This window comes from Leuciscus leuciscus, assembly GCF_965113295.1.
Source record: "Leuciscus leuciscus genome assembly, chromosome: 5".
NCBI lineage: Eukaryota > Metazoa > Chordata > Actinopteri > Cypriniformes > Leuciscidae > Leuciscus > Leuciscus leuciscus.
This window is the reverse complement of record NC_138729.1, coordinates 9,688,690-9,710,059: the sequence shown is the minus strand read 5'-3', so window position 1 is coordinate 9,710,059 and position 21,370 is coordinate 9,688,690. Positions and strand designations below refer to the sequence as shown.

General features: G+C 37.1%; 2 protein-coding genes across 6 annotated transcripts in view; both read left to right on the top strand.

Annotated features, from left to right (window-relative positions):
- gtf2ird1 (GTF2I repeat domain containing 1) overlaps nucleotides 1–1,393 on the top strand; it is a 30,235-nt gene extending 28,842 nt beyond the window's left edge. For all 4 annotated transcript variants that reach the window (XM_082170715.1, XM_082170716.1, XM_082170713.1 and 1 more), the window contains exon 27: nucleotides 285–1,393. In XM_082170715.1, the coding sequence (XP_082026841.1) occupies nucleotides 285–353 (69 nt within the window). In that variant the 3' untranslated portion in view covers nucleotides 354–1,393. The remainder of the gene's footprint in view (nucleotides 1–284) is intronic.
- A 1,224-nt stretch (nucleotides 1,394–2,617) lies between these two features.
- dtx2 (deltex 2, E3 ubiquitin ligase) lies at nucleotides 2,618–21,117 on the top strand. Of its 2 annotated transcripts, XM_082170725.1 has the most exons (9): nucleotides 2,618–3,631; nucleotides 5,242–5,830; nucleotides 9,712–9,770; nucleotides 12,059–12,196; nucleotides 14,006–14,073; nucleotides 14,395–14,556; nucleotides 15,362–15,523; nucleotides 15,784–15,873; nucleotides 19,473–21,117. In XM_082170725.1, exons 1-9 carry the CDS (start codon nucleotides 3,301–3,303, stop codon nucleotides 19,731–19,733), a joined length of 1,860 nt encoding a protein of 619 aa, XP_082026851.1. In that variant the 5' UTR covers nucleotides 2,618–3,300; the 3' UTR covers nucleotides 19,734–21,117. The 2 variants fall into 2 exon arrangements, with proteins under 2 accessions (XP_082026851.1, XP_082026852.1); XM_082170726.1 differs by lacking the exon at nucleotides 12,059–12,196 and having other exon boundaries at nucleotides 2,620–3,631.
- The last annotated feature ends 253 nt before the right edge of the window (nucleotides 21,118–21,370 follow it).

The following is a 21,370-nucleotide window of genomic DNA, read 5'->3' as shown; positions in this document are numbered from 1 at the left end:
CATCAGGTACTCAACCTCAAGTTGTTTCTTTCTTCTGTTGAACACAAAAGAGTATATTTTGAAGAATTCTCCATTCTCCAAAATATACTCTTTTGTGTTCAACAGAAGAAAGAAACTCAGGTTTAGAACAACTTGAGGGTGAGTAAATGATGACGGAACAAACATTTTTTGGTGAACTATTCCCGACCGTAAATGGAGTCAATTGTATTGAACTTTCATGTCAACCTTCAAAATGGCTATTTTCGCTATTCAAATATCCTCCTTCTTTTTCTTTTTTTTCCCAGCAATGGCCCATGTACATGGTGGACTATAGCGGAGTGAATGTTCAAGTTCCTGGCAAAGTCAAATACTAAATAACTTTCCGATGCCGTACGGAAGACTTTCACCATTATGGGACCTTTTTAAATGTTTCTGAATGCTAAATTCAGCTTTCTCCAGAGCTGTGGCAGATCGGGCGGCTCGCGCATGGAGACACCTGTGTGTTCTGGCAGGTGTTAGAGAGTGTGAACTGCTGGATGCAGTTGTTTCTGAATGAAGTGCTAATGATGGAAAAACACAGCAGTAAATCAATCGGCCAGTGCTCTAATACTCAAGAGGAATAGTGCTCATCCTCATGTCAGTCCAAACCTCAATGCTTTTTAACTGAAATGCAGGTTTGGAATGACATGAGGGTAACCATTCCTTCAAGAGGTTGTTTGTAAAAGGAGTAGCCGTTATTTAATTATCAGATGAACTATATTGCTTTGCCACCGGGATTTGTGACTGCAGATCCTGGACACAATCATGGTTAAATAACCATCTCATAAAGAGCAGTAAGAATGAGATTTGGGATTTGTTTTTTCCCCAAATAATAATCACTGTTGGGATACACAGCCTTGTTTGGTGCCGAGAGCTCGTACAGTACGTACATACTATACGACGCGTGTAGTTGTCTGGGTCTCATGCCTTGCAAATGTTTGTATTGTTATTTATTTATTTATTTAAATAAAAACTTGTATACGCAGGGAATGTAAACTTACCACATTCAGTATAGAGCATAAAGTGCTGAATAACACGACTAATGATGCTAAAAACAGCTAGCTACTGTATGTATTCAGAGAGAAACTTCTGCTTCAGGTTTCAGTATGTCAAGTTGGAAAACCCTAACATGATAGCACTAACTTATATTCAATTGAGAGACTTTTTTTGTATTATTTTAGCTTTGTACGTTACTCTCAAGTTCGTTAAAGTAAGGCAAAGTGAGATATTTCACAGAGAAAAGATCATGAATGTATTGTTTGTAAAGGAAAGAATGCTATAATGTTATTCTGTAATGACTGTCTCTGGAATCGCCAGTATTTATATGCTGTACCCTAATGCCATTTAGGCCTTTCAAATAAAATGTGTTGCCTTGCGTTTGTTTTTGCTTGTTTGTTTGTTTGTTAACTTTTATCATGATGTATAATGTAATGTAATACAGTGAACGCATTTCTACGTGTGTGTATTAGGATGCCTTATTGCATAGTAGTTTAAGAATTCTGAAATATGATATATATTTCAGATGGAAAATAGATGAATGATGAAGAAAGAATAATGTTCCAAACACATCAGAGTGGAGGCCATCATTAGCACCATCTGCTGGGCAAAAGGCAACATCACATTTTCAATGGTGCAGAAATTTTATTTTAATTAAAATTGACCACTTTTACGCCTGGTTTCACATACATGACTTAAGCCAGGATTAGGTCTAAGTTAATTAGGACATTTAAGTAGCTTTTATAAATGTGCCTTAGGGGGGGAAACACATTACTGGTGTGCATCTTGAGACATAACAATTATGGCACTGACATGTTTTAATATTTGTCAGTGCAAGTTGCTTGCTTTCAGTTGAAACAGCTCAAACATACATTTTAGTATGGGACTAGACTTAATCATTGCCTGTGAAACCAGGGGAATATCTTAAACTGAATCCCAAATTTTCAAACCTTTTCATGTCTGCAGTGTTTCATAAGGTTTAACTGCATTATACTCGTAGAAGGAGATGAAAGTTAAAACACCATCACTTCTGGTACCTTTGCTAGAGTAGTTTTTACTATTAACTTGAACTTCAAACAATTATTTAAAGTTAATAAACAGAATTACTGAGTGTTAAGGGGATAATTCACCCAAAATCGAAATTATGTCATTATTTAATCGCCACTTGTTATTGATGCGAATAATTTTCCCCTATTCAGCGTAACATAATTTTAATAGTGAAACATTATTTATTATAAACAACATTACTTACTGAAAATCTTGACATTCGCCCTAATGTTTACGAAATCGATTCATTTGAGTTGAATCTTTTCAGTAGATTCAATTCACAAAAACTGATTCACGAATCAGACTCGTCTAGTTCTCCCAGACAGTTCAGCTCACTGATCCCAATTCATCCTGACGAATCTGTTGACAGCAAACAGGACAGAAACAATTACCAGTGAATGATGGCATCATTTTCAGTTTCGGACAAACTAGTATATTACAAATTGCGCGTATTTGTACTTTATAATAAATATATAGAGGGACTTTTAATTTGCCGTTTGTCACCTTGGCTTATAATACTACTTTCAAAATAAAAGTCGGCAATGCAGACACTAGCTAACAGAGACAAAATCTGATAACGGCCACAGTAAGTAAACTTCATGTAGCACCGGGAAATGCCAGTAATTTAAAACAACTAGCCACTTTAATTTATTTTAAACCTGTAAAATGTTAGGGGAAATGTAAAAACAGATTTCCATAGGGGAGTTTTCTGTGTCTGGCTTCACAGTGTGTATCTATGGGAATCCACCGCCAGCGTCAGCGACACAAACACACACAGCAGGCGAGCAAGTATCTATACAACCCTTGCGTACTTTAAAAAACATGTCCATCAGTGTGCTTCTATAAGCCACCTGACCACTTTAGTCTGCTGTCTACAAAATAGTAGCTGTTATATTATCTGACAGTGGTTTATGAGGCTGGTAGCCGAACAGTAACGCACTGAATGGCGAAGAAAAGAGCGAGACGCGGCTAGTCTGAAGCTGCGACTCTAGCAACCGAACAAGATGATGCGACGTCAGTGGTTTTACGCTCAAATCTGCGGTTAAAATAACGTGTACTCCTGGTAAAACACTGTAGTGGCGATATTGATCAATATCTTACAGAATACGACTAGTTAGCGGGCTAGCTGGCTGTAAATCAAGTGCAACTGAAAGGGTGTTGTTGTTAGCTGGGCCATTGCTTTACACTCCAGCTTATTTCGTCGCCGGCGGTCAGTTGGGATCTTTTCTATCTGACAAAATGGCAACAGGCTCCAGTTTTCATTCCGGAGGGAGTGGGTCTAGAAACGGACCGTCTTTCGCATCGCCATCCTCCTCCTCCTCCTCCTCTGGGATGCCAGGACAGGCTCAGCCGATGGCGGTGGTTTGGGAATGGCAGGATGATCTGGGCTTCTGGAGGCCTTACACTGGACAGGTGAGCAGCTTCATCGAGCAGTGTCTCCAGCATCAGAGAGGAGCATCGACCCCCAGCAGCAGCAGCAGCAGCAGCATCTGTCTGGCCCAGGCGGACCCCAGCCTGTCTGCCTACATCATCGACATTCCCAACCTCAAACAGTTCAGACAGGACACCGGTGAGTGGGACCTCACACAGCCCGTTCACTAAACTACTTATGGAGACTTAGAAAAAGTACGCTGGTGGTACCATGGTACGTAAATAGTAGCTACTGAATATGAATCGTTACCATATTCGTGTATACAACTTCAGTCATCTATGGTATGGTACATATTCAAAAACATGGTAGTACCGTGGTACTTTTTTTGTTAACACTATCGGTGTTATTGAATACATAACATAACAACATGGAACTTGTACCAAACCTTTGGTTGAGGTTGTGAAATGTCGAATGGTGAAACTCCCAAATAAACTTCTTGACTAGTTTCAAAACAATTCATGATTTAAAGAAGTTGTGATATTTGTGAAATTTTTTGATAATTGTAAAAAATGAAAAGATGTAAAAACAGTAAAATTGTGAAATATTATTACAAAATAACTTTCTATTTGAATATATTTAAAAATGGGATTTATTTCTGTCATGGTAAATTAAATCTTCTATTAAGTAGGCTAGCTATTACTTTCATTTCATCTTGTGCTGCTTAATATTTTTGTGGAAACTGTGAAATAGTTTATTACAGGATTATTTGTTGAATAGAAAGTTCAAAAGAACTGCTTTTATTTGAAATAGAAAACTTTTATAACATTACAAATGCCGTTACTGTAAGTATTGATCCATTTGATGTGTTCTTGCTGTATAAAAGTATTAATTTCTTTAAAAAAAAGATTAACTCCTAACCTTTGAGCAGTATTGTGTGTATAGATATTTGATATGTGTATGATAGTATGTTATTAGTATATACACTGCTATTCTTATGTCTACACTCATAAGTATTTAACGTATAAGTATATTTTTGATTTACTTTTACACTTGACATTTTTAGGGTCATTATATCAAAAATTTGTTTTCCGAAAAACCTTTAAAACCAGCATCGGTACACAGACTTTTTAAAAGAGCTTATATCTAATTTGCATTTAAATAATATCTAATTATCTGATAAGTTTTTAAGGGCTTATATCTAATTAGCGTTTTAGACTACATTTCAAATAAATATATTATTATCCTGGACATCTTTATTATTGACCCATAAACTATGTTAAGTGATGTTTTTACCGTCTAATACCACCACAGTACTTCACTTTAAGGGAGTGGTAAGAATGCGCTTATTGCTCATTTGGAGTAAGTAAATGTTACCAGTTGTCAAGGAAGTGTTTGCATAATCTACATTGTGAAATAAGCTTAATGTGAACTGTGAATGCTGGCTGAAACTAATTCAGTTGCTCCAAATGTATGATATTTATGCTTCATTCTTGACAACAGGTCATTAAGCCTGCTGGGTAAAGCTGTTTAGCGCTGCAGTCTGACACATGGGCGTTTGGTCTGTTAGCTGGAGATTAGGCTTGTTTTGGGGGATGTTTGAATGACTTTCGACACCTGTGGTCTCTATGGAAAAGAACAGGAAAGAGGTGACAAAAAATCTCCGGAAATAAGCCTCCAGATTTCGACAGGATGCACAGCGTATTTGCTGGATGAAAAAACAGCTCTTGCTTATATATGATTTAGAAGAGAAGCACATTTTATGATTCATGATAATTATCTTGTTCCAATTACTGTGAAATGTTTTGTAGGAAAGATGCGCACTGTTCGGCGATCCCTGTTCCCGCAGTCTTCTGCCCTGGGCAGTGGCGTTCTCTGGGAGTGGGCCAATGATGAAGGAGGGTGGACGGCGTACGAGATCCGAACCTCCATTTTGCTGGAGCACAGCTACCAGGCAGGGCAGGCCACAGCTGACCTGAGCCCACAGGGCTACAACTACATTGTGGACCTCACCGCTCTAGAGCAAGTCAACAAGACTTCTAGCTTCAGACGGCGCGTCAGGCGGACAGGCAGCATGCCGTATCCTCTCACGTCTGGGTCGGTTATTCACTCGGGCCCGGCCTGTACCTGTCAACAGTGCGTGAGCAATAGCAGCACCGCCGGACCCATGCTGAGCCGGTCACGGCATTCCTTCTCCGCGGGGCAGGCCAACAGACCCAGCCTCCAGACGCAGCATGGAAGACTTCCTGGAACCAGCGCCTCTTCAGCCTACTCGCCCTACCCCAGAAGACCTCTCTCGATGGGGAACCTGTTATGGAACACCCCATGGAGCACCCCCACCTCGGTGGCTCATCCCATGGGACCGCCGCAGGCTTTTGGTCATCACTCAAATGGCTTAAGGTAAGACTACTAGGCCTAGTTAAAAAGTTGAAAGTGCAGGTTATCATATTTTTTTAAATACTTTTGTAATTGCCATCTGATACCTTCAATCTATCATGGTACCACCATTTTTTTTTCCCCTAAGCGAAAGAGAGACTTATTTTAGCCATTTTTTCAAGGACTTTGCACACAAGCATGGAAGTTCTCCTACAGAGAGCAGTTTAAAAATACTCAATGGCTTTTGGTCATAAGGAAACATGATGTTTGACCTGCATATTTCAAATGACACCGAAGGTCAAAAGGTTGTATTTCATCATCTACTGTGGTCTTCTCCTTCCTGCCATTGTGTCTGTTCTCATGTGGTCTTTGTAGACGCAAGCTCAGTCATTCTGTGAATCCATTTGTGGCATAATTTTGATTACTGCAGAAAAATAAATTTGGCTTGGTTATTAGTTACAAAAAAAAGCATTATATTTTATAGTTCTTTCTCTGTATGACATGGTAATTATTGTGTAATAATTAGGTACTAACCCTGAACCAAACTTAACCTTTATCCATGTTAAAGGGATAATTTGGCCTAAAATGAAAATGTTGTCATCATGTCATCAATTCTGACCCTCGTGTCATTCCGAACCTGTGACTTTCATAGGAAGATATTTTGAGAGATGTCTATATAGTGAAAGACGATGGAATTCCAAACTGTTTGGTTACCAACATTCTTTAAAATATCTTCTTTTGTGTTCTGGAGAAGAAAAAAAGTTACATTTCACAATTAAAAAAGGCCATTGTCTATAGTGTAGTGATGTATGAAGCAACTCACACACAAGTCACTTTCAAACCAAGCAGCTTTCTGTTGGTCAGCGCAATGAGTTTGTGTGACCAGCTTGAAAAGTAGTGAAAATCTGCATGGGAAAATCTTTGGCCCTCACACAAAACTCCAGAATCCAGATCACATTTCTGTTGGAATCACTGGATTTCGCCTGCGCTGTTTTGCAGAGCGACTGTAAATGTGACCACACCTTAAATGATGACATCATTTTCATTTTTGGGTGAACTATCCCCCTAAGTCCATGTAGTACCTTTATATTACTCAGTAATAGTTCAGGACAGTTCTTGTATTCTGTTAAAATAAAGTGCAACCAGAATTGTCTTTGCATTAAGGAACTTACAATGAAAGTAATAGAAGTTAAAATATGCAAAGTTTTTAAAAGTACAGCAACAAATCTAGTAGACCCACAGTAAAACTACAAATTTGCAGCTAATTTAATATAATATTTGTATGTAATAATAAATGCAATAATAAATGATTCATATTTTTAGGTAAGAATTGTATTCATGCAATGCATTAACAAAAATATGAGCTTCACATTTCGAGCATGTTTTTTTTACTTAAAATGTGGGATTAACGGGAAAACCACTGTAAGATATGTTTCCATTCAAAGTTGCGAATTTAACATGCGCAAAATCGTAATATTATATTATATAAGCCATGTCTTTTTTGATGCGCATCTAGAAATTTATTCGGTGAAGGTGTTTCCATCGTAATTTATGCGCATGTTTTCTTATCAGATAAAAAGTTAATCCGACTCAATTGAGCGCATAAGCTCCTGCGCATTTTTTGAATTAATGCACATTTTGGCGTTTAAATCCAGATATTTTTTTTTGTGCAATATTCCAAAATGTGCATAAAAATAGGTGGATGGAAACATAGCTTATGATAGCATGATAATTTCCTCTCAGTCTGGACTAATTGTAATTCAAGAGCAGTAAGGATCATCCTCCCTTTTGTCCCCCTACTATAATTGTCTTTTCCTCTGTGTAATGGTGTCATATCCTCTCCTCTGTGTGGATCTACAGGAGTAGAGGTCTGCTTTAGGACACATGGAGGAGAGCAAGTCTGCACTTACAATGCTGACTGAAAGGGGAAGACCCAGATTTGAGTTATTGTTCTCTTCTGGTAAACTAGGTTGAAAGGAGAATCAGGAAATTTTAGACATGTTTTTCTCACTCCTTATTCACACAGTCAACTTACACTAGCACCCATATCTGACCTTAGTTTGATTCTCACATGGACAAAATACACCTCCTGTAGATATGATTTGTGGCACGATTGCTATGAAATGAAAAGTCTGAAATCGAAACCAAAATCACTCGCTGAAAAGCGTAACCCAAGTAATAAAAAAAAATCAACAATCTGGACGAAGCTTATGAAATGTATTAGTGTTGTTTGCAAAAGCTCAGATTTGCTCAATGCTTAATTAGGTTAAAATTTTGGTGCTTAATTTGCCATGCACAGTTTATGCTGGTTAGTTTTGCACAGGGTGAAGAGCTGAACATTTTCTGGCATATGGCCTCATCACACCCGACTGTGTCATGCGGTTCTCAGATGACTGTGGGAGTGTACTGTGAGCTGGATTTGTTGCAAATTGTAGCGCCACTACTGAGATAAAGCTGTAAATGCAGTTATGTAAGTAGCAGAAACATCTGTGCCATATGCATAAAATAGGAGGGATTTACTCTATACTGTATATCCATGACCCAGTTTTGCAGAACACTTGTCATTGTGGGAAATTGTACGATGTTGAATCTATGAGTACTGCCTTATCAACCAGTGAAACATTTTTGCAAAAATGGAAATGGATTTTGATTGGATTAATTTTTGTGCACTCATTATTTTTTTGTCATCATCTTTTGGGGTAGTGTAGATTATGCATCTTATGTCTCAAAATATGTTTTAATATATGAATGAATGAATGCCATAGTTTGTCGCACTGTCGTTGCTATATTCATTGTTCATCATTTTCAGTAAAGTGAGTACATACCAAACGATCTGTAACAGACAAAGGAATAGTGACACATGGTAAAAACATTGTTACTCACACTTGTGTGTTGCGACATTACTGTCGGATTCAAAATAGTCAGCACTGCATCATCAGTCTCTCTGAAAAGCCTGCGTTGAACTGTGTCTTGCTTAAAAATTAATACGCTGTAAAATGAAGCGAACAAACCAACAGTCTAACTGATGTGCCTTGGAACTTCGTTAAAAATAAAGTTCATCCACGCTTCGGATCACAATGAAGGCAATGCAAAGAATGTGGAAATGTTTTTCCTCATCTTGGCACTTCAAAATATCCTCAGAGGCATCTTTATTGCTTTGTTGCTGGAGTAATCCTGTGTTTGCGTCTGTCTTGAATTTACTACCACTTGAGCGAGTTTTTTTTCCGGAGTTTGGTTTTAGAGCTTTTCGGAGCTTGGTTTCTGTTTTTGGACTGTTTTTGGTTGTTTTAAATGTCAAAAGATCAAGGAATTTGGTTTCTCAATTCATAACCCCTTTAAAATGTAATATTCCTGTGATAGCAAGTCTGAATTTTCAGCATCATTACTGCAGTCTTCTGTGTCACATGATCCTTCAGAAATCATTCTAATATGCTGATGCTCAAGAATGACTTATTGTTATCTGCAATGTTGAAAACAGTTGTGCTGTTTAATATTTTTGTGTAAACTGTGTTCCTTTTTTCATAATTGTTTGATAAATAGAACGTGTCTTTACTGTCACTTTTGATCAATTAAATAAATCTTTGTTGATTTAAAAGTATTCATTTCAAAATCTTACTGACCCCGAACTTGGGAGTGTTTATGAAAAAGGCATGTCGGATCAGATGGCATAGCATGAATTACACCATGACAGCTTGAGAAAGCCAGGGGATTTCCTTGGAAAGTATCTTGCTTTCATTTTATCTTTACTAGGTCATCTACAACAATCTCAGCCAATCAAATTTGCTTTCTCTTTTGTATAATAAAAAGAACATGACACAACTCCTGTAATGGGAGTTAAGGCCATTGTCAAACGCTTTTGTTCTCACTTCTCATGCATTAAAGTGTGTATATTTCTGTTTCCACAGCATCCCAACCATCCCTCTACACATGAACGGATCCAGTAGTGTGAACTCGGCGCTGGCAGGTACGGTACTCACCCATCACACACGCCACACAGGAGAAAATCCTTCCAGTGATGCACTGGGGTCTCCTCATTGCAGAAAGGTGTTTGATGCTGCAGTAGCAGCTGAACTGTTTCTTGGGAGTGTCAGTTTGAACCACTCAAATGTTTCCCAGAGCAGTGAGAGTCAGTGAAGTTAGCTTTAGCATCACAAGTATATTCATGCCACAGACTGCTTGTCACAAATCAGTTTATGACATTAGCGGCTTCACTGAGTCACCAGCTTGTGGGTTTTGTGTTGGTGTGTCTTAAAAGCCGTCGCCTTTCAACAAGTTTCAGGCTAATGGCGCGTGTATGGGGATGTTGAATATCTGTTGTTCTTGTAGCTGACAGCTGCAGCACCAAGATGAATGAGGCATTTGGGGAACATATAGACAGATCTGGAGCGAAGTGACATTTCTAACATAATTTTCACAAGAGTGAAGGTGAGGAGATTTTGGGTGGGTTTTGAATAAAGTGATCAATGCAAAACAACTCTATCCTAAAAAAAATAAAAATACTGAATCTGCATACACCGTAACCGTGTTTATATATTTATCATCAATAAATTCAATTCACGTTTATTTGTATAGCGCTTTTCACAATACACATAATTTCAAAGCAGCTTTACAGAAAGTGCATTCTGTTTCCTTCCTGACAATGACAAAGGCAGAAAGGTAATTGAGTGAATTGACCCAGTTCAAATAAAGATTCATGCCATTCTCATTTGTCACAATATGGAGTCACTAGCCACTTTCACACATTAAACCGGTTAAATTACCGTTCAGTTGCTGAATCAATTGTTCCAGTGCCATGTGTTACACAAGATGGAGTTTCGGTTCTTTGCCGCTGTCGCCTTTTTCGCCTTTTTTCACCTTTGTTGCCATTGGCTTTTGGCTTGCTTAGTTGGGGACATTAAATTTAATATTTAATTTAATTTTCATCAATAACATTGATCTGAGTGGATTCTGACTGAATAAACACCCCTGATTGGCCACTTTGTTCACTGCTGCAAAAACACGTTGTAAATAGAAACATTGGACGGTCTCTAGAACGCCAACACAAATACACACTGGTGCATTTACCAAATCTGTTTTGTCAATATGATATTATTACAGTATCAACTGAGGGTGCTCTTGCTTTCATTTGAGGGTGCTTAACATATGCTTATATGGCTGAATTAAATCAATATTTCCACTTGTGTAGCGTTTACTATAGTTGACCGAGTGGAGGTAGTCCGATCTGGTGTGAGTGAGTGGAGGCGGGGACTAATGTGCATATTTAAATGAAGTAAGGGTGTAGTGTTAAGCTATTTTAAGGCATAAAGAATTATTTTCATGGGGCAAAAAAGTTATGATCATCAAAAATGAGTTGTACGCGATAGCATTATTGACTGTAGGGGACTTTTAAAGTTTAACTATTTAACTTAAATGCCTGGTTTCACAGAAAAGGCTTAAGCCTAGTCCCAGACTATGTCAGTGTCATTGTTTTGTCTCAAGATGCTCTCCATTCTCTCTCTATTTTTTTATTAAATTTTTTTTAAGGCACGTTTATAAAAGCTACTTAAATGTCCTTATTTAACCAAAGCCTAATCCTGGCTTAGTCTAAACCTTGTCTGTGGAACCAGGCCTAAATGTTTAACTTAACATGCTGTCTTTAAAACGTAATGCTTACAGTATGCTCAGTTTTGGTCATATGTCTTGGTGTGTTTAAAGCTTTTATGTAATTTTTTTATGTATCCGGAAGCATTGCTTGCTTGCAGCTTTTTTTGTCATGCTGTTCTATTATTATGTTGTAATGGATTTCAAATTGTCCTGCCATCAAACGTCGCTTAAAAGCAACACGATTTGAGATTGGTCATCAGATGTCAATCAGATGGTTTCTTCCTGTCAAAATGGACCAGACGTTATGCAAATAGTTAAAAGGCTGACTCTGTGAGACCAATGTGTCCCATGTCTCCTCTGATGGTGATTTGAGTGATCGGATCACAGTTAGTCTCCAAAGCGAATTGGATCCCGTGTATTTAGTCCTAGACGAATATTAATAACAGGTAGGATTGTAGTCAGCATCTATAGATGGATGTTTTTGTCACCGATATTATTTCCTCTGCATCAGATTCAGAAGTGAGTAGGACCCTAAACTTTTCTTGACCTCATCAGAGCATGCCCCACTTGTGGTTGGCCTCTCCACTCTTGGCTCATTACTCTTCCTTTCCTTCACTCCTCCTCCTCCCTTCCTCCTGCATGTCTCCACATGGCCTCCGGCCGTTCCAGGCATGGCTTCCATTTTGATGTCAGCCGCAGGACTGGGAGTTCGCTTCATGACCGCCCCCTTCTCCCAGCGTGGCTCCAGCAGGCCCACCAAAGGCCAGCCCAGCTCCGTTAAGAGGGCAAAGAGACAGTCCAGGACAGGTAGTTAAGCACCGCCAACCAGCCCGACCGAACCTGCCCTCCACTGGCCTGCAAACTGCTGCTGTCCTTTTTGTTTAATTGCTCTTTTCCTTACCATTCTCCTTTCGAATTATATTTTCCCCAGGGGGTTAGTACTGTAGCTTCATTCCGACATGCTCCGTCCAGCCATTGCGAGATGTTTATGTTTTTCTATTTATCGTTTGCTTCTGCCGTCATGTTTTCACCCATTTCATGTTTATGCTGTCATGGTCATGCTCTCTTGCTTCCATCCTCTCGATCACATAATGAATGCACTATTGATGGTATTCAGCTTGACACCTGCCTGCTCTCACCTGTGGGACACTTCAGACAGATGTCTGCTGGGGGGGGTTATCGAATAACAGTTGTTCCCTGGTCTTTTTTTTTTTTTTTTTTCTAACCCTAAATAACCTGTGTTGTGGTTAATGCTTTTCATTTTAATGTGTTTTAATACAGAAGAGGATATTAGGTTCAGACTGACACTCACAAGCAATGTTAGTTTACTGCTTTAATATCGGCTTACTAAAACATCCTAAACACATTTTCCGTATTGAACTGACTATTTAAGTGTTACAACTAACACCAAGGTCTGTAATCTGAACAGTGTGTGCTTTTAAATGGTATGTTAAATGCTAAGTATTAAACATTGATTTATTAAAAGAAGCCATATTTAACGGACAGTTCTGACTCTAAATTCTGATTGGATGAGCGACTTTCAAAGCCTTTGTTAGATGGCTGAATCACGTGTTCACATTGTTTGAATTCTATATACTCTGTTACTAGACTTATAAACGATATCACTTAGCAAATTATTTATCATTATTATTATTATTATTATTACATTTAATAATAAAATTTAACAAAAGTATTTTAAGAGCAATAAGCTGTTTGAGGCTGTGGATTACACTTAAAATATAAGAATATTCGAAAGATTACTATTTAGCAAATTTATTTAGCTAAGATCCGTACATTTTATTTGATAAATTGTAAACCTCAGGCTGCGAGATTTTAACTGCATTAAGGGTGGTTTAGATACGGAGCCCCAAAAGGGACAGGGTGATTATAAATTATATTTCAATGTTTTTGCGTTCTCTCAAAGGTTTTGCATTTCCTTGCAAAACTGGCAAAATTGGTGATGGAGATATGAGGTGGGAGGAAAAACTATATTGCAATGCCTTTAAGAGAGAATGCAACGTTTCTCAGGGGAACGCAGAACTTTTGCGGCAGAATGCAAAGATTGTATACATGAGCTTATATGTGTTTGCACATAATCAGTGTGTGATAATGCATAACAATGCACTCATTAAAACTAACTGTGACTCAGGAAGTCAAGAGCAAGTGTTATTGCATTAGGTATTTGGTTATGGTTCCTTGGAAATACACAAGGATACTGATGCCATAGCATCTCTGACTGCTTCTTAGAAAAACAATTTACATAATGTATTTGTTCATTTAGAAACTTCTTCTGCCAGGTTAGCTGCATTAATTATGTAATAGGAGGCATTTATAAAAATAATAATAATAATTTAAGTGTCTACAGAAATTCACAGATAGTGAAAATGTTTATAATTGTGTTATATATACATATATCACATATACTGACTTCAGATACAGTCTCATTATAGAGAGCATTTGATTGGCCAAAAATGTATGTAGTACATGAATAATTAACAATTGATCAGAACAGACAGACATGGATTACAAGCCACAAAACTCTGATTAAGCTTTCATGGACTCTTTAATCTTCATCTCGTCACGTAGGTTTAAAATGTGTCTTGTGTATGTCTTCAGCTCCTGCTCAGAAACCAGAGGAAGTCATCAAGAAATACATGGAGGAAGTGCCAGTGGTTCCAGATGAGGTATATTTTTATGTACTGGCATAAATCTGAATTTTTCAGGTAATTTCTCATCCCAGAGTTATAAGAGTATTATATTTTAGATAAATATAGTTTTTAGTAAATATATTAGTTAAAGCAAATAAAGACTATTTTAGGACCATTTTTACATATTTTCATGACAATTAAGCACCTTTATGCAATGCAACCAATACAAAAAAACGTAATGGTCCTAAAATAGACTTCAATTTTTGTATGCAAAATATAACATGACCTGGACACATTTTGATGACATTCACCCGTGTTTAACGGCCTGCCCTATGACATCTGTCTGTGTGCTTTCAGGACTGTATTATCTGTATGGAGCGCCTGGCCTCTCCGTCTGGTTATGAGGTCCCAGCTGAGTGCTCTCAGTCTCTTCAGCCCAACACTGTGGGCAAATTCACAAAATGTGGTCACACCTTCCACATGCCCTGCATGCTGGCCATGTACAACAATGGAACCAAGGTGTGCAATATCTTACCAACACTTTTAACTGTCAATTGTATACAACTATTTTAGTATCTATTTTAGGGTAATTCCAAGAATGGATGACAGAAATTGCAATACTGTTAATATCCCCCAAAAAACGTGGGTTTGAAATAAATTATTTTCAGAATTTTCATTTTTCAAAAGTTTGGTGTTGCCAAGTGTTATTTTTATAAAGATGTCTCTTTTTCTCACCAAGGCTGCATTTGTTTGATCATAAATACAGTTTAAACTGCAACATTGTGAAATATTATTACAATTGAAAATAACTGTTTTCTATGTTAATATATTTTAAAATGTAATTTATTCCTGTGATGGCAAAGTTGAGTTTTCAGGATCATCAGTCTTCAGTGTTGCATGATCCTTCTGAAATAATTCTAATATGCTGATTTCTTATTATTATCAATGTTGAAAACAGTTTTGCTGCTAAATATTTTAATGGAAAACATGATCATTTTTTTTCCAGAATTCTTTGATCAATAAAAAGCTAAAAAAAAAAAACAGCATTAATTTGAAAGAAGGAACATTTATAAATGTCTTTACTGTCACTTATGATCAATGCATCCTGAATAAAAGTATTATTTCTTCTAAATAAATAAATAAATACTGACCCCAAAATGTTCAATGGTAGTGTATGTCATGCATTCCTGGAATTAGTCTAAAATGACAAAATAGGTGCATGCAATTACAAGAATTGTATTAGCTCTAAATACTTATTTTCACATGAACTATTTCTTTTAAAGAAATTATTGCACCCATTTTCTCTCATGTTGTCACACCATAGGACGGGAGCCTGCAGTGCCCCTCATGTAAGACAATTTACGGAGAGAAGACCGGCACCCAACCAAAGGGCAACATGGATATCTATAGTATTCCTCAGTCTTTGCCTGGACACCCAGACTGCGGCACTATACAAATAATTTACAACATCCCGCCCGGAATACAGGTCTGTTTTGGCAAACCAATGTAGTGCTGTACTATTTTATATTTATTTGCACCATGATTCAACAATAAGAAAAGGGCTTTCAACTTTTAGAATAAGTGCTAGAGGTCCTTAAGAACCAGCCAAACGTTTTCATCCAGCAGACTGACGTCGTCTGCATTTATTGGGGGCATAACTGACTCATTCCTTTGTGTGATGATGGTTTTGTCCTTGCCTTGGCCTGCACGAAGCACTCATTATCCTAATGCACTCTTTGTCTGCAGGGCCCTGAGCACCCAAACCCAGGACAGCCGTATACGTGCAGAGGATTCCCTCGCTTCTGTTTCCTTCCTGACAATGACAAAGGCAGAAAGGTAATTGAGTGAATTGACCCAGTTCAAATAAAGATTCATGCCATTCTCATTTGTCACAATATGGAGTCACTAGCCACTTTCACACATTAAACCTGTTAAATTACCGTTCAGTTGCTGAATCAATTGTTCCAGTGCCATGTGTTACACAAGATGGAGTTTCGGTTCCTTGCCGCTGTTGCCTTTTTCCCCTTTTTTCACCTTTGTTGCCATTGGCCTTTGGCTTGCTTAGTTGAGGACATTAAATTTAACATTTAATTTAATTTTCAACAATAATATTGATCTGTCTGCATTGACACCATTATATGAGAACTAAACTAAGCTGGACGATGACATCACGGTTTTCTCCAGAGCGGCTATATATACAAATGAACTAAATAACTTTTTTACAACAAAAATGAAACATCACTGAACTTACTTAAGCTGCAGGAAGCAGCACTCGCTTAGAAGTCACTTTCAAACCAATCATCTTTCTGTTGGTCAATGCTGTAAAAAAAAGAAAAAAAGAAAATGGTGAAATGTTTCGCTCTTACATAAAATTCCTGATTCCTATTGAAATTACTTTAAATTGCTTATGAAATTTGAGCGAGCAACTGTAAATGTGGCTCCACCCACAGTGAGTATTTTTTTTGTTCACCTCGTCAGGCCAGGAGTGTCTTTAGTGACCCCAAAACAAAAAAATATATCATTTTTTCTGATTTAAAACTTCTAATGTTGTATTTACAATTAAAATGTTTTATGTTTATTACTTAAAGCTACACTATGTAACTTTTTTTGTGTGCAAAATTCATTAAAAATTTGTTAAAATTCATGACCAGATATATCTTTATAAAAAAAACCCCATATAAATCTTATTTCACGATATGAGAAATTTTATTTCACTAAAATGATGGTTATTTTAGTTATTTTATTTTAGTTATTAAAGAGGCAAAATAATACAAGCAGTAGGACAAATAAAATAGAACAAAGATACATATTAAGCTTTCTGGTACAGTAGGTTTATTTAACATGTAAGAAATACTACAGAAATTGAATAATCAAATGTTAAAATAAAACACTGCACTTTTCTGTGTGGTTTAAATATAAATGGATTCTTATTAAAGATACAAAATTTATTCAGTGAAGAGCAGTGAGCGAATTATTATTGGTATTTTTATTTTTAAATTTTTTCTGTCTTTTATTGTTTAATTAACATTAATGGCACAGACGGCAGAAGGTATATTAGGCTACTGTCACTTTAAGACCAAATGCATGGACCGAATTTACAGACACGCATCCGGTTTTCGCCCAACTGTTTACTTTCATTAAAGACATAACCAAATGTCTATGTAAATGCTCCACACAATGGGCGTTTTGACATAATTTAAGCACAACAAGCTGCGTCTTTCTCTGTGCGTGCTTCGGGTGCGTGTCAGTCAGTTCAAGTGTGCATTGAGAATATTTTTCACGACTTATTGCGCTCAACTCAGCATGCATGTCCCACTTTTTATCTGCTACATGGATATATTTACATACCATGACATAAACTATATATCTCTAACGATAGACAACTTCTATGTTAGCCAGTTCAAAAAGTTGAAAGCTGAATTTGCGACCAAATGTCATGGAAAAGCACACTTTAAAGTGAAATGAAAAATCTGTAATTTACTCACCCTCATGTCATTCCAGACCCATAACATTTCTGCATATCTTTGGCACACAAATAAAGATATTTTTAATGTTCTCTCATCCTTTTTGTATCTCCAATGAAAGTCTAGGTAATCAACATTTTCAAGCTTCAAAAAGACATCATAAAAGTAACCCATATGAATGGAGCAGTTTATGTACTTTTTAAAGCTTGAACATGTTGATTATCTAGACTTTCTGTGAATAAATACAAGTGATGAGAGAATATTTAAAGATGAACCGAAGTCTTATTGGGTTTGGAACAACAAAATGTTCAAGTTTGCAGGGTCTAAAGATGCTAAATAAACAGCGCTGGGCCAATAGGGAAAGTGGCCCATCTTTGTTGTTCAGCCCTGTTGTTGCTTTTCTTTCAGAAACTTTGACATAAATTCTTTGACATTTTCTACTTATGTCAGAGCGTCCTAACCTCATACACACCTGAACCTTTGAAAGAGTGTTTATGCTCCAGCATCTATCGATTGTCGATTACCATTTACCACAGAACATAATTTCTTGTTTTTGAAACCTTTTACAAAGTTAATTATAAATTGTGTTACGTCGTACAATTGAGTCTGAGTTTTAACTGGATAAGATTGAAATAAATCACTACATACTGCAGTGAAGTAACAAAAGAAATGCGGTATATTGTCGCTGTTGTGTGGAAACTCGTATCTCCAAAACCTCTACTTTTCAGGAAATGGAAAAAACACTTTAAAAAAAAAAAAGTAATTAAACACAGTGTTGTCAAAGTTCATAATGTGGCTTTATATATATGATCAGACACTTGCATGTGTCATTAAATTAACTTTATAACAAAATCAAGCTTAAATGGAGTTTTTGACCAGCAAATGTTAGACATACTTGTTTTGTCCATCATTAGAACAACCGCATCTGAGGCAGTAAGTGCATCAAGTTACATTTTCATTAACTTACAGGTTCTAACATTTATTGTAGCTATGTTGGCGCTCAGTTTTTTCTGTCATTTGGCCAAAATCTTATGTTATAAAAGCTTCTTTAAAAAAAAAGGTTATTTAAAGGGGTGGTGTAATGCCCTTTTCACAAGATGTTAAATAAGTCTCTGATGTCCCCAGAGTGTGTATGTGAAGTTTTAGCTCAAAATCCCCACAGATATTTTTAAATAGCACGTTAAAATTGTAACTTTTTGAGGGTGAGCAAAAACGCACCGTTTTTGTGTCTGTCCCTTTAAATGCAAATGAGCTGCTGCTCCCGGCACAGAGGGCGGAGCTACAAGAGCTTGTGTCCTTTTACCTCACACACACATTCACTGAAAATTTCTAAAACTTTTAGCCTTTTATGTTCAACCCGGAGTCAGAAAGATGGAGAGACTCAAGAAGAAGTGACAACATGTAGACAACATTTCTGAATAGTTAGTTGATGAATTTATGTAGCTTATGTGTAGTTATCTTCTAGTCATTGATTAGAATATTCTGTCTCGATAATCTATAAATCGTGTTCCGTGGGCAGGTTTTATGTAAATTTTAGGGTTGGTGATGTCACTAACCCAGGAGGAATGTCGTGGACTACAGCCATTTGTTGTAGTCCTTAAAAAGCAATTTATTTAAAAGAAAATATCTCCCTTTGGTTTGAACTTTGAGCATTGTAACTTTGCAGTGGTTGTTTATGCTTAAACAGCAACATTACACACTAACTAAAGTTAAAAAAGTGAAATCATAATCAACTACCCCATTAAATATTTGCAAAACCCATGGACATACATAAAGGTTGATCAATAGTAATGATTCAAATGACTAAATATTGAGATTTCTGCCCGATATATTGAATCTTGACATAGGTCTTGCTCAGCATTTGTTTTATGTTGATCTTTGTGCAATGCTCTGGTTTGCGTTTCTCTCTGTGAGAAAACCCACCAACTGTGTTTACTGTAAATCTGAGGTTCTTGATTATGTGGTTTTCAGGTGCTGGAGCTGCTGAAGGTGGCGTGGACACGACGCCTCATCTTCACTGTGGGCACTTCCAGCACCACAGGGGAGCCTGACACCGTCATTTGGAACGAGATCCACCACAAGACGGAGATGATGTCCAACGTCTCCGGCCACGGCTACCCCGACCCCAACTACCTGGACAATGTGCTCTCAGAACTGGCTTCACAGGGTGTGACGGAGGACTGTCTGAAACGAGACGCTCAGAGCCAAGGGGCTCATGGTTCAGGCATGTGAAACGGACCATTCCATCTGCTGTAGATCTAATAAAACTTGACGAAAAGGGAAAACTAGAGTTATGATGTTTGGCGAGAGGTTTGGATGTATGTGAATGTGCAAGGGTTGGCGGCAACTTCCTTCATCTAGCTGAGTCTAGAATATTAACGCACACATGGGGTCACTGGCTTTGTGGTCATCTGTACTTTCACCGTATTGTAAGACAGCTATAGATGGTTCTGCACGAATGGCTCTGTCTTAGATTGACGCCCGAATCTCGAGCCAAGAGGAGACTCGCCCTCTGCTCTGACGCCAATATTGGGATTCATCTCAAAATATGATTCATCATAGGGCTGTGATGTCCTTCCTGACGCACTACATTACAGTAGTGCACTGCGGCAATGATCCTCATACTTTTGCTGGGAATCGATACAATATGAATTGAAAAGCATTGACATGAAAACACAAATTTGCACATCAATGCAAATCATGAGTCTTTACTAGTACTGTAAAATGTACTGCTTCAGAAATTAAAGGCACTTTTTTTCAGAATTTGCAGCTATGAATTTGGTTTATATTGTTTTAAAAGGTTTTTAACCTGACAGATTTCGTTCACTTGCTGCTATTTTTATTTTATTTTTTACGGTCATAAGGGATTCGATTTTCGTCTTGATTCCACATAATAAAGTTTCTATGGAAGCTTGTTTCCGCCACATAATACAAAAAAATGTAAAGATAATTGCGACTTTTTATCTAACTTTTTTTCCTCAAAACTGCGATATAAACTCGCAAATTCAAGTTATAAAGTCAGAATTGCGAGGAAAAACGTGCAATTGCGAGTTATAAAGTCAGAATTTCTGACTTCATTTCTGAGAATTGTGAGTTTATTTCACAAAATTATGAGGAAATAAAAGTCAAATGCAAGATGTAAACGAGCAATTGTGAGGAAAAAAAGTCCGAGTTGTGAGATTAAAAATGACCAATTACCTTTTTTTTTTTTTTTTGTTCTGTGGTCTATAGGTTTCTATTGCAATGGACCATATTCTTTAGAATATACATTCATTTTAGCTATTTAAAAAATGCAAGACTTTTAAAAGCTCAGCAACACTATGTAATGCTTTTAAAAAATGTCATTGTTTATTTAATTATAGTCCAGATCCAGAAAATAGGTGTAGAAATGCAATCCCACAGCATTATTATTGGGTTGCAGTATTAGATGGTGCCACAGAGACAATCAGCAGTGTTTGATTAAGTTACAGTTCATTACCACTGTGAGTCTGGAGACATTCATTCATCATCTCTTACTCCACAGTATGGGATTTTTGGTTTTACAATGTATGCAAGTGTATATATAAATATATATTCAACTTCTAATCAGCAATAAACATTACTCCATATAACAACACTTTTTGGTTTGTGTTACTTGTTAATGAGAACACTGCTATAAAACACTGAATTCTTACAGGCAAAATCAGGCTTTCGGTTTGCAACAAAATACTAAATTAAATCCACCAGTAATCTCAAGAAAAGCTCATATCACACACACAAACACAAATAATATATTTAAGTTTAGGTATAGAGACATCATTTTAAATTAAGTTCATTTTCACTCCAAATTCTCATTGCTGTAGTAGTGCATCCAGACATTTTACTTTAAA